We start from the raw sequence: 15948 nt of genomic DNA on the forward strand, positions 1-15948 counted from the left end.
TTCTGCAGAGTGTTTTCTCATCAGAGCTGTGATGATCTGCCAGCAGCCACTTTGATTCATGGAAAACCAACTCACAGGGCCGCAGATTAGAGGGGACAATCTGAATGAGTCAGGGCCCCCCGGAGCTGGAAAAAAAAAAGGCCCCCTGGAAGATTAAAGAGATTATAGTTGCTTAATGTTTCAGAGCCGGGGTTGTCACAGGACCCCAGATTTCCAACAGCTACATGATTCTTGTTTCACGGTTCTCATTAGTTCTCCCGCTCTTCGAACGACATCGTAAATATTGAATTTGATTTCCCTCTTTTCTTAGCCTTGTTCAATGAATATTTGATGCCGTTTTCTTGCATTTTCAAATGAAAAATTTAACAGCACGTGAAAGGGGCAGGACTTCTTGAAATTAGGACTCCAACTCATCATGCACCCTGACAGTTCACTTACGATGGCAAGGCCTCCTGGACTGACCCAGTTTGGCCACTGTTGGGTAAACCCACACTGTATATTATAACTGTAATGTGCTGTAACATATCTTTTGCTTCAGTGCTCTCAAGGCTCCCTCACATGGTTCATTTGATATGGCTCTATAGAGGGGCTGTGAGGCGGTACGGCACTGCACAATTAGCGAGGTTACGGATGGTTCAACAAATACACAGCCTCAACAAATACCATATGGTGAAACATTTATGGAGGACTTTGAGGAGGAAATAAAGAAACATGAAAAATGTCTACATAAGTGGAATATTTAGTGGAAAGCACAGAGACACCATAGTGTCTGCAGAATATGGAGGTTTCCATGAAAACTGCACTATTACAGCTCAACCAAACTATCAGAAACAGATTTCACTGGAACTACTTTCTACCGAAGAAATCGTCTATTTGAGAGCAAATGCATGTTTTGTTTAATATCAGAGTAGGATAACAACACTGTCCCCCAGCTGCTAGGCATACATAGCCTATATTTATTTACATCTTGGTATGTATATTGGTACCATTAAAAAAGCTAGCAAGACAGCTAGACCAAAGTGGCTTTAATGTTTTATAAGATGTGGCTCAGTGATATAGTTTTCTGTCCAGAGGAGATTAGGTGCACATCATCCGCCTCCTACTGTAAATTTGCAAAGACCTAGTGTCTCTTTATTAAATATATTAGATGGCACATGGACTTCCTCCTTGTCTGATTGAATGTTGGCCTGTGTATTAGGTGTTTTCTGTTTTTTTTAATCTGTGTTTTGTATTCTTTCGTATGTATCTAAAGGTGGAGTGAAATGGCCTAAGCTGTGGAAGATCAAGGCATTTTAAATTGAATCATTGCTTTCGTGAGAGTAAAATGTGTGTTGCTGGTTTGATGCCAAATTTAACCCACTAACCTCTAATGCATCTGAGTGCAAGTTGGTAAAAACTGTCTACTGTGGTCTGTGGTTTAAACCCTCTCACTGCATTGCTTTGTCAAACTGAAACAGAGAGAAATCAGTGCATGACAAAAGACAAAACATCTGCTCTAAGTACTTGTGCTTTAAACATCAAAAAGCTATCAGTGTAATATGTTATTGATTCGTGTACCATAATGCTCTTTTGTTCTGCCTGCTCTTCTGCACAGACTCGGGTTCAGAGGTCAGTGATCAGAACAGCGTCATTGGTGCTGGCAGGCTGACATCTACAGCCAACCAGTTGTGTAAAGTAATTGCATTTACTCAAATACTGCACAACAAAGTACAATTCTGAATTACTTGTGGATTTAATTTCATGCTACTCTGTACTTCTACTCCATTACATTTATTTCCACGAAACTTGGATGGAGGATGGGTCTCGAACCTCAATGTAACATTGCATTTTTACACATTTTGGTTAATTTCTCAGGGAATAATACATCGATCCTAACGGGAAAAACACAGGCCCACTTAGGAGGGCCATCCTAGTCTTACAATATAAGTCACATCCTCCAAAGTGCAGTTCAGACCGGCTCATCGACTATAATCTTACTCAGTATTCCCACAGTTAGAAACAGCAGCTTCCTGCAGTAGATTTCATTCTTCAACAGTACATTTCTAATCAAATCAGCCCTGGGGGCCGCCTGTGGAGCATCCATAATTATGTGGGACTGACCTCTAAGATTACAGATGCACCAAATATGTGGCTACTAATACAGAAACACAGACACAGCCTGACCAGAGAAGCTCGATCCGATCCACCAATCCAGTGATAAATTACTTGATTGCTCTGCTTCGTCGCTCAGATGTGTTTAGATGATCCTCACATAGGAGCTGTTGTTTGTTTCCCTTAAAACCATCCAGAGCCTGAGAAACACTGAGTAAAATCATGAACATAAAAAAAAAATGTGATTACAGAAAATGTATCCCAGGACATTTTCATACGGACCTGAGGAATATTCATTACATCCCATTTCACAGGCTGAATGAGGGGAAACAGCACATACATTATCCGTCAGTCACACAAACAATCCGGAGACTTACAGCAAAAAATCATGTTCTTTCGGTTTGTCGAACGAAAAAAGCAAAAGGTAATACTATTTCCATTATAAACGTAATAAATCCACCGCATTGCAAAGTAATAACTGTCAGAGAAACAGATTACTGTCGAGACCCATAAAGCCTGAGGAAACGCTGGACTGTTGTGTTATTTATTCTTTCATACTTTCAACTGGTAAATCAATGCAGCGCAAAGACTCACCGCATCTACGAGCTTTTGTCAAAAACAAAATGAAAGTAAAAGTAACAATTTGGATCAATAGGACATAATTTATTGAGACATGGAAATCATACACTGATATATATTTTCTTCTCTGCTCTCTGAAGGCGCAGCAGGACACAGATGTGCCACCTACTGGTTGTTTTTTTTATACAAACTCCTGATCATCAGAATAAACTGAAACAGGTGACTGCTTTATACTTCTGTGTATAAAACTATAAGTCTTTAAATTTAGGACTAACCTTGAACTTATTTCAAGGTTTTGGGCATCATGTTAACCATCAGTATGAGACCACAACTTTTTAGAAGTGCACATTTCCAAAGTTTAGAGTCAAACACAAGCCAAGATCAAACAAGTTGCATCCGTGCCCTGAAGTTGCAGCATCTGAGGTAATCGAGTCTCAGCGGCGTCTTTGCCACAGACTTCGTCCACTCTCGTCTGCTCCGTCCTGCTGCAGTGTGTGGGTGCCGTCCGCTCTGCCCGGCGTCCCTGGACCTCAGTCTTTTCTGTTCTGCCTGGAGCGCTGCTGCTCCTGGTACTCCTTGGAGTCCTCCCAGGGACGAGGACCTCGGATGTTCTTCCACTCATCCAAATTCGCCTCCTTCAACTTCTGCAGAGAGGGCGAAAAAATAAACCCAATCAGGAGACCATGTTTAAACTTCAGGATGACAAGAATTCAATATTTTTTAAAAAAATTCTGTATCAGCTTTGTATCACCCATCATTAAGATTCCCCTGTGTGTCCATCTAAGTATGTTTTTTTAGTGTAGAGAAACAAATAACTCAAAACAGTCTCTATAAATGCCAAACTGTGTGTGCCTGGATTATATCCAAAGAACTTTCTACAAAAATCGAAATAGACTGCACCTCTGGACTTTGGACTCCTTCTAGCCAGGGGAGCTATTGTACTAGCTACTGTAAGAGTATGGATGCCCCTTCACTTAGGAGTGAAACATTTTGCAACCCTTTTTGGATCATATGGAAAACCTTCCATCGCACCAGATTGATTGTATTCCTGTATAATCTTCCTGTTACCCCGATTGATGTTCCTTCTGATTCACTTATTGTTTGTTGACTCTGTACTGTCAATATGCTGTCTGTACATGTGTTTGATTTTGTAAAAGCAAAAATACAATAACTCTGACACAGTGTTTGAAATCTGTACAGGATTTTGAGGGTAGAATGAGGGTAGAAAAAAGGTTTGCATGAACACAAAAAACCTTATTCTATACTCCATTTAGGATTCTTTCTTAAATGACTTGATGTACTTTGAAATGTCCAGCTGTGGAAGACTCTGAGCATCTGGTCTGTCACACAGGTGAGACGATGCAGGAATTAATCTGTCAGTTTGTTTCTTCAGGGCAGCATGTCGAATGGTCGAGCAGCTTCAGCCCACTGTCCAATTATAAGTGATTAAACGATAAAAATCTGTAAACTGTCTTCAAATCTAAACATTACATCTTTATTGACTGGTTATAGAATAAACAGTAAATATTTCCAGTAAAAAGCAAAGTGATAAATAAGAGTTATAAATCACAGAAGGGTGAGAATACCTTCAAGGCAGATTAACTTCACCACAACTTATTAATGGTTGAGAAAATGTGGGCGCGCTGTTATATTACATTAAATTCATAAAAAAACAAATGGACACTTGAATTGAAGGTGTTAAATATTAAGGACTAAGCTAGGAAAGCACCTGCACATCAGCACTGAACACTAAATACCCAAAATTGAGAACAGTTCCTTCTACTGATCCAACCCTTCTTGAATTATTTCTAAAAACTATTTGACTGGAGGCTGCAACACTCAAACACTTCCACAGTCCCAGTTTTCTCCTAAATATTTTAAATGATATAAACATGTGTGAAGTTACTCATGCAATCCCCCTTGTTTTTACCTCTCTAACCTCCAAGCATGTGAGTTTCAGATACTTGATGAAATGTGTTTTTCTTCTGTTAAAAAAAGAGGGTTTTTATGACACCCAATAGCACATATTGTTTACCAGCACCACTTTCTTGCAGAGGGACCACACAGATAGTTTTCCTTCATCTACTCTCACCCCTCAGGGTCTCACAGCCTGTCTCTCCTTACCTCATACTCGTCCTCCAGTATGGCTGACTGCCTCTGGACGTTCACTTTGGCCTCCAGTGACGGATCCAGCTGAGAGAGAGCGGAAAAGAGCTGTTACTGTACAGAGCAGAAAGTCACGCACTCACAGCAACACGGAGGAAATGGAAACAAACCAAAGAGAGGAAGAGAAGAAAGGAAAAGACGTGGAGAGGATCGTTGTTCGAGAGAAATTACAAATATTAAAACAATGAGGTTTGCATGGATGCAACTTGTGACTGAAGCGGTGAGAAGCCCCTTCAGGCAGCATCTCCTCCACCTCTTCTTTGTGCATTATGTCTTTAATGTATAAATGATGACATCTGCAGAAGAGGTGAGGTTCTCACCAGCGTCAAAGTTGAGTTCTCCAAACCTGGAGGGAAAATCCAATTTACCCTGTTTGTGCTCTGTAAACTATTCCGCTTGATTTGGCATCAGCATCACCAGGTTTAGTAAAAACTGAAAAAAAATTATGTGTCACAGGCTTTTTGGGGAGAGAAAGTCCAATGGAGCTATCTGGGTTTTGCAATTCAAATTGATTTTGCCCGAGAATAGGACTGAAATGAATCCCATTCTGAATCATTACTTTTAATGAGTTCTAATATTTCATAGCAGTAACGCCGCAGTTGCTCGGCTGACTGATGAGTTTCATAATTCCGTGATTGATTTTTAATTAGACCTACATTACTAAAGCAAATAAATAATATATAGAATATTTCGCAGCCTTCGGAGCAGGGAATTAATAGCTAAAATAATTAGTGTGACACATGCAATAGAGCCTCCAAAACAAGCTAAGGAAAACACACGAAAACCTGCACATGGAGGACGAAAGGCCTTCAGGTTCATCTGCGCCTCCAGGCTAAATTAAATAGTTGACGAGAAAATGCTAATTAGATCATACAGTGACTTAACCCTGAGACAGTGCTTTTAATCATTTAAGTGGGCAAATATCTGTGAGAACAAAACTAATGGAATCGGCTGCCAAGGAAGAACCGGAAGAGCGCTTCTGATCAAGTGCCCTTTTTGACAAGTGTTTAGATATTCCATGCATTAAATTACATGTGCACACACACGCTGAGCAGCAGAGTTGAATCTCTGCTCCACAGGGTCTAACAGGAGAGAGGAGAGAGGTTCAGCGTGCCGCAGGCCGCGTCAGACGAGAGCGAACAGTGTGGGGGCAGCTCTACAGGCACGGTGCCAGGGGCGACGAGGGCGCCCTGCCTCCCCTCCACCGCCCCTGCCGCCGTCATCCACAGTCTAGTGCCGCCTCACATGGACAGTAATAAGAAAAGATGCCCCTGCCATCTGGCTCCCACCCAGATGACGTGCATCTGAGTAAAACAGCACAAAACAGCCACTTCCCCTCGCAGCCAGCTCATCAGATTGTAATGGCTTCTAATAAAGAGCCGGTCTTCTGTCATTTTAATGAATTGGGTCTGTCAGTTAATGAATTATTAGAGCTAGTTCGCGCTTCTTGCTCTTGTATTGATGGGTTAGAAAAGCCTGTCGGTGCTGTATGCCTGCAGTGTGTAAAATGATGGATAGACAATGTTTCTCATTAAGATCCTTTATAAATAAAATTATAAATAAGCCTAAAATCAACCACACTAAACAGAGAGATTCCAGCCTCGCAGATGCCGAAATGTGCCATTTCTACTCTGGTCTGTTGGTAGAAATCCTGATTCACACTTGCATTTATGTGTCTAACCACTGAGGGGAGTCATTGCACACTGGTTGTGTCTGTGACCCTAAAAGTGCTCGTAGGACTGTTTGTCTCCACTGGTTCCCTGTGATGGAAATCTGAGAATTTTAACTTATTTTACCATCACATGAATCATAAGTAAATAAAAATAAATATTTATCAAGGTGTCAAGGTATTACACAGTTATTATTATGATTTTCAGTTATAATGACCATTAGAGGAATGAAAACAAATGGGTTAGGGTTATAAAACTTGATATGAAGTTTAAATATATATATTTTTATCAACCCATCACATATGGTAGAATTCAATACTGTAAATACTGGTATGATACCTGTCAACTTTCATACCACAGTACACTTTGAAACTGGTATATCGCTACAACCCCAATTATGAGCAAATTAAAAGTGTGTAATTTAAGAGCAATTCTACGACAAACCTTTTTTCTGATCCTCTGCTCGTCATACCGAAGTTGTGTAAACTCTTTCAGGCCAAAGGAACCTCCAACTACGAGCAACTGAAAATACATTTGAAAAATACATACTGTTAGTTAACTTAATCCTAAATACTGATGTCAAGGCAGTAAAGGTTGGTTTTCTCCTTTTACACAAGGCCATGTGTGTATTCAAAAACTACATTTATACTTGTTAAACCTGGCCTTGATGAACAAGTGGACAGGTTTGAAACACAGCTTCAGATTTGTGAAAGCCCTACTGTGTTTGAAAGAAAAACACAAAAAAGGGCGATTTCACGTGTCCAATCCAGATCACAAAGAACCAGCTCTACAAAACAACTTGTCAAATCTGGACTAGATGAACACAGACAAGCTAAAGACTGTTTGAAACACAATTTGGGATTCGGGAAACATTTATTATATTCTAGAAAACAGAAAAAAAGTGTCATCAGTGTCACAGATTGTAATGTTTAAAGCTAGTTATTGAAAGGAGATAACTAAGAACACTTCATTATCATGAGTAGACTGATAAAATAACCTTACAGCAGCCTTATGTATCTTGTACTTGCTAGCTAGAGTGTTAGCTAACACAGCTAATCAACGCTCAGTAAACACTTTAATATTTAAGTTACTTACGAGCATGGGGACTCCGTATCTAACTGTTTTGTTTCTCTGCAGCGCCCTTAAGTTAAACATGACTCTTCTTTTCAGCTACAAGTCCATTTTACTGATAACAACACCGAGCAGGTCACAGCTGGGACCTGTTTCCTGAATAGGTCCGACGCTTAAAATGTCCGTAGATCTGACGAGACACGAAGGTTCCGGTGTGTGTCCGTCGAAATATATTTTTTTCCATTTTCCATTTTATTTTCCATTTTAATTATTTATTTATCAATCAAATTTTTTCTTACATTTAATTGATTCATTTATTTACGTATTTACACAGTATGTGTACAAAAAACATGGAATAATAAATGGGAAAGTTAATAAATGGGAATTTAATACAGAAGCACATTAAAATATAGGCTATATATCAAATTGTATCACATCTGATAAATTAATTAATGCTTACAATTATTTAAACCATTATTTTTTGGGGGGGAATTTAATGGCATATTAATTTGTTTATTGAGCCAGTTTTATTTCTTTATTTGGAAGTTTCAGTCTGCCATAGGTAGATGTTGCAATGTTGCTAAAAGGGTTTGTGTGATATGTCAGAAACCGACCTGTTGACAGGCATCAAGAATTACAATATAAATCACCAGTCCTCTGGCTGATGGTTTGTTTATGTAGGTTAGATCAGCCTCAAACCGAGACTGTTTCATTCCCAGTTAAAAGTTAATTGTAGTGGGCCCACATGTAACTGACCCTACAAGCAGTAGTCACTTAAATACTTAACCTTGATGTCTTTGCATGTTTTACTATGAGCACATACACTTCAGCAGACACTTTCACGAATATTTTGAGTGTTTTCCGACCGTCTCTGCAGCCGCTGGTTTCAGCTCACACGCCTCTCTGTTGACCCTCTCAGGTGTTTCCGTCTAATGAGAGCTTTTCACAGCAGCGCTGTGCCTGAATGATATCAGGTTTGTTGTTTTTAGGGCTGAACAAACACTGGATTACCAAAGGGCAAAACAGGCAACTACTAATTGGCCCCAGACCCCCAGCGGCAGCCTCATATAAGACAACTTTAAGAATACAAAACTCCTGAACTGATTAATTTAGTCCCTACAGATATCACTCAGAAGGTATACGACTTTGACACTTTACAGAGGTACAATACTCCACCAGCACCACCACTATGCTCACGGTTTCCTCCACTTCTCTTCATGCAGATAATCTCTAACCTCATGTGGGAGTATTTAAACCAACATAATCATTTTAATGAGCGTGGATCCTGTTCTTGCCTGCTCTCCAAGGGACATAAGGATATATGCATACAGTTTTATGATGAAGGCATTTTATCTCATTTGACAAGTGCATACTGTAATGGTAAATCCATTAGGAGCATAGGTGATCCCTGTAGCAAACAGAGAATAAGAAGAGAAAGTACAGCAATTTTTCTTTATTACAATTTTCGTCTCTTATTTTCAATCAGGTGAAGAAAAATACCTTTTTTTGTTCAGTATAATAAAATATGTTAACTTTATTCATTTTATGAAGAAAAACAATGACAACAAGAAAATAAAAACAGAAACAAACATTTTTTCTCTCTCCCTCTTTGTAAACCTGGAGAGCTGCTGCATTGCGTGGGAAGCAAATACAACGTAGACAGAGTGTGAGGGAGCAGGGAGGAGGCTGGAGAGGTTTGGGGGAGGAGGCGGAGGAGAAGGAGGAGGAGGAAGAGGAGGAGGAGGAGGACACAGAGGATAGTGACAAAAAGATAAGGCCAGAGACATACAAAAAATGAGCATAGTAGGACAGGAGTGTGGTGGAGGGGCAGTTAGAGGACGTGGCGGTGATCAGAGCAGGTAGGCTGGTGGTCCCGAGTCAGGACGACTGACGACAGAGTGTTCAGAGGTCGCTCTCTCCGTACAGAGCGGTAGAGAACGACATGTAGTCGAGGGCTCCGGGCACGCCGTCGGGGCCGGTGTAAGGGGCCATGCGGGCTATGCAGTAGTCCGCCTGGTCTGGAGGCAGCTCTCGGCGCAGCTCGTCGGCTAAAATGTAGTTCTGTAGAGGAGCAGAACAATAACATTAGATTTTAGGTTAGAATAGCAGCTGTAAGCACTTTTTGTATCTCTCCCACAAACCTAAAACTGTATTAAATATTCATTTTTTAGCCAAGTGGAGCTTAATCTACAATATCCCTGTTACTCTTCTTTAATGATACTACAACAAAACGCTGTACCTTGTCCCCTGCCAAGACTTTGAAGGAGGCCATCACTTGGTCGGCAGTGTCCGTGTCGGCTGTCTCGCGGGACATGAAGTCGATGAAGGCCTGGAAGGTGACGATGCCCATCCGGTTTGGGTCCACTATGCTCATGATGCGGGAGAACTCGTTCTCACCCTGAAGGCAACAGAGAGAAACTGTGAAACTCGCAGCCAGCGACAGGCCTTCTTTTGTCCATTCGTTAGTACAAATATGTGTAACTTAAGTGAGTTTTAACTTAATCCAAGGTGCTGTTTGACTTTCAAATTCTAATACGTTAATTTAATGGAGCTTTATGGAAACTAAACCATCTTTTAAAATCTAGAAATCATTAAAAAATAACACAATCAAGGTTACATCTATCCATTACCATTTCTGTTAATCACACACAAACAAATGTTGATGCTTGAAGAGTGCTCATGGTTTTACCAGGTTGTAACCAATGGAGATAAGGCAGGTTTTGAAGTCTTCAGCATCCATGATTCCTGATCTCTTCTACAAGGTCAGCGACAGACAAACAAGGAAGGGAGGAGGAGAGGAAAGAGGTAGGGTGGCAGGGATAGTGGAGGGAAACCATCGGGAGAGTAAAGGAGGAACAAAGTGCAGAATTAAGGAAGAAACCACAACAATCCACAAAATGGATGTTGGAAGGTCACAAAGGGAATTTAGACAAGAGGGATACGCAGTAAAGGTGGGAATAAAGGGAGGATAGAAATACGAGAGGGGAAAAGGACCAAAAGAAAAAAAAAAGAAACCAGTTAAACTTCTCACAGCGGGGGAGGAGCTACGATTAAGTACCTGTGCATCGTTGGCGATATCGAAGCCCAGGCTGATCAGGCAGGCCTTGAACTCCTCCGCGCCCAGAGTGCCCGAGTGGTCCTGGGGTGTGGGAGGCCAGTGCCAGGCGAGGCGTCGGGGGGCCATGCAGCAACACATACAGCGGTGTCAGTGACGGTGAGGGGGAGTGGATGAGGTGGGACGAAGAGGTGGGTGAGGTGGTGTTGGAGGGTGGGGAGGGAGTGCACCATGCACGGGTAGGTAAGAGGAGGTGAGGGGAGGTGAAGGGAGAGGGCCATGCACGAGATAGAGAACAGAGAACACAGTGCATATTCATTAGGATCTGGCAGGTGAACACACGGTGGCAGCAGTGCTGCCATGCTGTGCGAGGGCATTCAGAGGCGTTAATGTGCAGTGTGGCAGGCAGACTACAGGGCCCTGTGGTGGGTTATTCAGATCAACGATGGCACATGTACGTAACATCACAAGATATACTTCTCTTAAAGGCAAAAGTCTCTCTTTACCTTTTCTATACAGCGTCAAAGCAAAACACACTTCAAACATTTACAATCATATTCATTTTCCCATAAACGGATTTAATGTTGAATACACAGTCCTGAGCTGCAACTAATGATTATTATTATTATCAATTAATCTACTGATTTATTCTTGATAAATTACTTTTTCTTTTACTGTTTAATCAACACTGGCACAGCCTACAAACTAATATGACACCGACTAAATTCGTCCCCATCAAACCAAAGTCAAACTGAGAAGAAAAATGACTCCTTCTTCTAAAGCATCAAATTAATCTGTTGCTGTAGCTCGATGCACCTTACCCTTACACTTCCTAACACTTGTCAAGCTGAGAGCCTTGCTGGAGGAGCCTTAATCCTAATGAAATATGAAACAAACGCACAAGTTCAGGTCCACAGTTGGCGTCCTGCCGTCTCTGATCGTCGACCTAGAATATTGATTAACAATAGGGCAACTGTGGAAAAATGCATGAGGTAATGGTTGGAGTCAGCGGGAGAGCTGGGGTGAGGAGGGGGAGGAGAGGGAGCTAAATAAAAACTCATCCATAATTGGTGCTGTTCCTGACACGTTGAGCCCCAGTGTAAACACTAAGTTCTGGAGGTAGGAGGGGGCCAAGACAGCAGGTTTTATAGAAACAGCCTTCAATGGTGAGATATTCTGAGGCCCCCTGTGGTGTAAAATAGACCCTACATTTTTATTTACATTCTTTGTCATTTTCCTCAACTAAAAGTCCCTTTTCAACCAGGCGATAAGGTCAGTAAACATCCCGATGCATCTCACACACAAACTGTACACCCTGCACACTTTTCTTGTTAAAGGATCGTTAAAGGTTTGCCGTTAACCACACCTCAGGCAGCATGACCCAGAAACGCCATGTTCTCACCTTCACTTCTTTGCTTTGTTGAGTCAGTCTGAATACATAAAAGACAAACTTGTGACTCTGCATGCCGGCAATGTTTACAACCATCTTTAAAGAAGTTGTAGGGAAATACACATGTTCACTTTCTCGCTGAGAGTTAGATGAGAAGATTGACAACGCTCCTGTGTCTGTCGGACCAACGTGAAGCGAGAGCCAGCAGACAATTAGCTCAAAGCTCACTAATAAATCTTTTCCTTCGCACTTCATTGTCACTCAAATGCTGGTAACAGCTGTCACCGTGTCGTTTAAACACTCTGAGCGATAAAATGCGAAACAACAACACAATGAAGCCGGAAAAAACGACTTCCCAGCTGAAATGGGACCATCCAAGCAGCACGTGAATGCAGCATTAACATCCATCTTGAGTGATCAGATCACAAGTAGACAGCTCAAAGTCTGTCACTCCACACCTGGCGTTAACACACAGTACGTCCTGACATACGTCTCAAGTGACTCACGTCCCTGCTCTGTTTGCAAAGAAACTCGTACATCCCTGGGACAAATAGATACAATGTTTTTTACACAAACAAAGAAATATCAACATGAATAACATTTGCCGAATTAACAAGAAGACCTAAATAGTTAAGAATCTGTTGTAGACAGTGTTTCACAATGTTTATAAAGCTCTCCAAATGCGACAAATCATAAAATGAAGTGATTTTTTAAGGGAGTCTGGTGCCTTTCTCCATGGGCGTCAAATAAGTTGAAGTAGATAAACTAAGATAAGCTAAGCTAGGCTAAGTGCAAGCTTTAGCCTTATATCTAACAGACAGATATGAGAGTGGTGACCATCGTCTCATCTAACTCTCTGCAGCGTATTTCCCAAATGTCAAATTATACCTTCAACAACGCAAAACCTTCCTGTCCACATTCCCGTCTCACGTCACAGCACGTAGCCACAAACCAAATCCAAACAGCTGTCTGTGAATGAGCAGTGGACCACCTACAGACCCCTCTCCTCGTCTTTGTGCCTGCACGGTGATTCAGTACTGACCCTGTCGAAGTGGTTGAAGGAAGCCCGGAACTCGTTCAGCTGCTCCTGGCTGATGCCCTTGGCGTCTCGCGTCAAGATCTGGTTCTCGATTTCATTGATGGTGCGGGCGATGGTGGTGAGTAGCTGCTCCCAGCCCACACGGATGTGCTGCAGAAACAAAGAGAGACACAAACACCGAAGAAGTTTAAGTAAGAGACGGACAGAGGAAGAGTCTCGGGGGATTTGTTTCAGCTGAGCTTTAGCCTCGGGTTGTTGTGAATAAACCTGCACAGAGGAGAAGATGACTGTGGTTTTACTGCATCAGGAAAATGCAGAAATCGCTGACATTTAACAGTCTCAAGTGGAAGCTGATTTTATCAGACATTTTAATTTGAATGCTTTGATTAAACACAGACTGGTCTTAGGCTGTTCTCATGTTGTGTCTCTGAAGGCCTCCGAAAACCTCGACTCTGAGCAAAACATTTTGTTTTCTATAACCTTTTAATATTCAGGGAGAGTAACTGAGAGCACACTGTCGCTTCATGAACAACAACCAGTCTATTCTGCCGGCCACTGAGCAGCTTCACCGGAGCGGTTGGGGTTAAGGGCCTTGCTCAAGGGCTTGGATATAACTTTTCCCCTATTAGACCTCTTAGATTTGTGTGAAATGTTGTCATAATTTTCAAATAATTCTTGAGAAATGGCCGAAAATGTGTTTTGTGTAACCTGCATCATCAGTCAAAGTGGACATTTGTGCCAAATTTGAGGAAATTCCCTCAAAGTGTTCTTGACAAGAATGCGACAGACAGACGGAGGGACAACCTGAAACCATTATGCTTCCGGCCACGTCTATTGCTGGTATGGCGGCCTAAAAATAACAATTTGATCCAAAGAAAATGTCTTGATGTCAAATAAATTGTTGGATATAACAACTCGACTACATGTTTTGTGATTACTAGTGAGCAAGCTAACAAAGAGTGGACAAGCTGCAAGTAGTTAAAAGGTATTACAGTGAATTAAAGTTTGAAAAACCTGACAACATATTGATAAAAAGACAAAAAAAGTGACCCGTATGCCCTTAATCGATTCACACGTGCAGCCACCATTTTCTCTGCAGTGAAACAGTGTCGTACAGCAGTGATCTAAACTCTTCTTCTGCCTGGATAATGAAGTATCCTTACACTGGGTACACCGAAATAGAAAAAGATTAAACAAAAAAAAAAAAGAGATGCAGACAAAATAATTGCATAAACACATTAGCAAATTTGGCATTTACACTTTCAATCTGCTCTTGTATCTATCTAAATGCTTCGCACAGAAGCTGATTCTAGACACACTCCCACATAATAGCTTTGAAAATGGGTCAGTTGATGTGCAGAATCTCAATAACAAGACTCACATGAATTATTGTGTCCTGTAAAAATAATTCTTGGCAGGCAGGGGTTTGTAGTTTTCCAGCACTTGGCCGATGAGCCAGAAAGTTAATTATGTGCACTGGAGACTGGATGGTGAAATTCCAACGTCAGAAAAGTTCAGTATTAAACTCTCCAAGACTTCACTGAGGCTGTTTAAACCTCCTGCCAGCCGCTCCTGCTTTGTTCTCAGTGGCAAACCACAACCATCTGACACCGACTCGAACATTTATGAAAAGGTCAGATGTGAAAGCAGAATTGTTCATTAGACATGAAGCAGAAAAGCTCTTTTCTGTGTCGTGTCTGTCTGCAGGTTTTACCTCCATGGTGTAGTTGGTGTGTTTGTTGTCAAAGATGAGAGCTTCCTGAATGAGCTGGTGGTCTCCCTCCAGCTGGTCGATCTTTGGCTTGTAGTTGACGATGCTCTTCTCGTACTGGCGTAGGTGCGTCAGCTGGTCCTCCAGGGTGCCGTGCATCTCGATTGAGATGCGGCCGATTTCCTGCAGAGTCACACACAGGTTATGATAGTTTATACATTTTCTTGACATATCAGTGACCATGAGAAAAACATTAAGAATCGCCCTGAAACTGGAGTCAGAAAGTTTTACCATTTCTTATTTTAAACTCGGTGCATATTAAAACACTGGACTGGCATGGATTAAATGTCAGTTTGAGACACAAAAAAGCACTAAAACTACAGACACAAACTAAATTACACACTGTACCGTACTGACAGAGTGCAGCCCACACTGCCCTCACTTTGAACTTGTAACGTGGTCATTTCTGTTCGCACTGACCTCCATCTTGGTCTGGATCCAGGGCCCGATGACGTTGGCCTGGTTGGCAAACTGTCGGCGCAGACGCTCGTTGTTCTGCTGCCGGGCGTGTTCCTCAATCAGAGCTTGGTCGCGCTGAGGCACCAGCTGCCTGACCTACAGATGCAGGAGAGTAACAGAAAACCAAAATGTGTTTATACACTTTCATGTGATTCTCATGAAGACAGAGACAGCTTCCTTTAAAAATGTGAAATCCTGGTCAAAAATATCAAAGGAAAACTTCTTATTCGAATTTTGGGGCTGCACATTTCTTAAAGAGGATATGGATTATGTGAGGTAAATATAAATCTACCACGAGTCCCTGGTTAATTTAGCTTGGCATAAAGAGTGAAAACAGGGGGTACTGGCTGGCCTAGCTCTGTGCAAAATACATCTATCACCCCTGTGGAAGCTCAGTAATCAACATGTTATAGCTCTTTCTTTCCCCCAAAGGGGTTTTTATGACTGTTCCCAGGCCAGGATCAGTTACCTTTTAGTGCACAAACATGTGAATGGTGTCAATTTTCTCCCAAACTCCCTGAAAGCAAGTGAATAAGTGTATTTGCTAAAATGTCAAACTTTTCTTTTAAGAATATAAGAGAACACCAGGGGGGCAGACTTGTTTTGTTTCGGCCTTTGTTTACATAAATGATTTTTCCTGCAGCCTGTAGTCTGTTT

At 41.6% G+C, this 15948-nt stretch overlaps 2 protein-coding genes across 4 annotated transcripts in view; both read right to left on the minus strand.

Annotated features, from left to right (window-relative positions):
* Positions 1-3064: 3064 nt before the first annotated feature.
* On the minus strand, positions 3065-7736 carry cox16 (cytochrome c oxidase assembly factor COX16). Its single transcript, XM_073483593.1, has 4 exons — positions 7602-7736; positions 6951-7028; positions 4795-4863; positions 3065-3314 (listed from the first exon to the last, which is right to left on the minus strand). Exons 1-4 carry the CDS (start codon positions 7659-7661, stop codon positions 3201-3203), a joined length of 321 nt encoding a protein of 106 aa, XP_073339694.1. The 5' UTR covers positions 7662-7736; the 3' UTR covers positions 3065-3200.
* Positions 7737-9015: 1279 nt separating this feature from the next.
* actn1 (actinin, alpha 1) overlaps positions 9016-15948 on the minus strand; it is a 52973-nt gene continuing 46040 nt past the window's right edge. The window contains exons 16-22 of one of the 3 annotated variants that reach the window (XM_073483571.1): positions 15253-15387; positions 14776-14955; positions 13065-13211; positions 10636-10716; positions 10267-10332; positions 9817-9975; positions 9016-9638 (exon numbers count right to left, since the gene is read on the minus strand). In XM_073483571.1, coding sequence (XP_073339672.1) covers positions 9480-9638; positions 9817-9975; positions 10267-10332; positions 10636-10716; positions 13065-13211; positions 14776-14955; positions 15253-15387 — 927 coding nt within the window. In that variant the 3' untranslated portion in view covers positions 9016-9479. The remainder of the gene's footprint in view (positions 9639-9816; positions 9976-10266; positions 10333-10635; positions 10717-13064; positions 13212-14775; positions 14956-15252; positions 15388-15948) is intronic. The other 2 variants (XM_073483569.1, XM_073483570.1) reach the window with 2 other exon arrangements.

The sequence above is a fragment of the Pagrus major genome, chromosome 16 (genome assembly GCF_040436345.1).
Source record: "Pagrus major chromosome 16, Pma_NU_1.0".
Classification (NCBI taxonomy): domain Eukaryota; kingdom Metazoa; phylum Chordata; class Actinopteri; order Spariformes; family Sparidae; genus Pagrus; species Pagrus major.

Excerpts from the sequence above, each read along its gene's own strand:
- cox16 (XM_073483593.1), bottom strand. The coding sequence starts at position 7,661 with ATGTTTAACTTAAGGGCGCTGCAGAGAAACAAAACAGTTAGATACGGA. Across the intron at positions 4,864-6,950 it reads AGCAGAGGATCAGAAAAAAG|CTGGATCCGTCACTGGAGGC; the intron begins GTTTGTCGTAGA and ends GCTCTCTCTCAG. Across the intron at positions 3,315-4,794 it reads TACTGGAGGACGAGTATGAG|AAGTTGAAGGAGGCGAATTT; the intron begins GTAAGGAGAGAC and ends CCCTCTCTGCAG.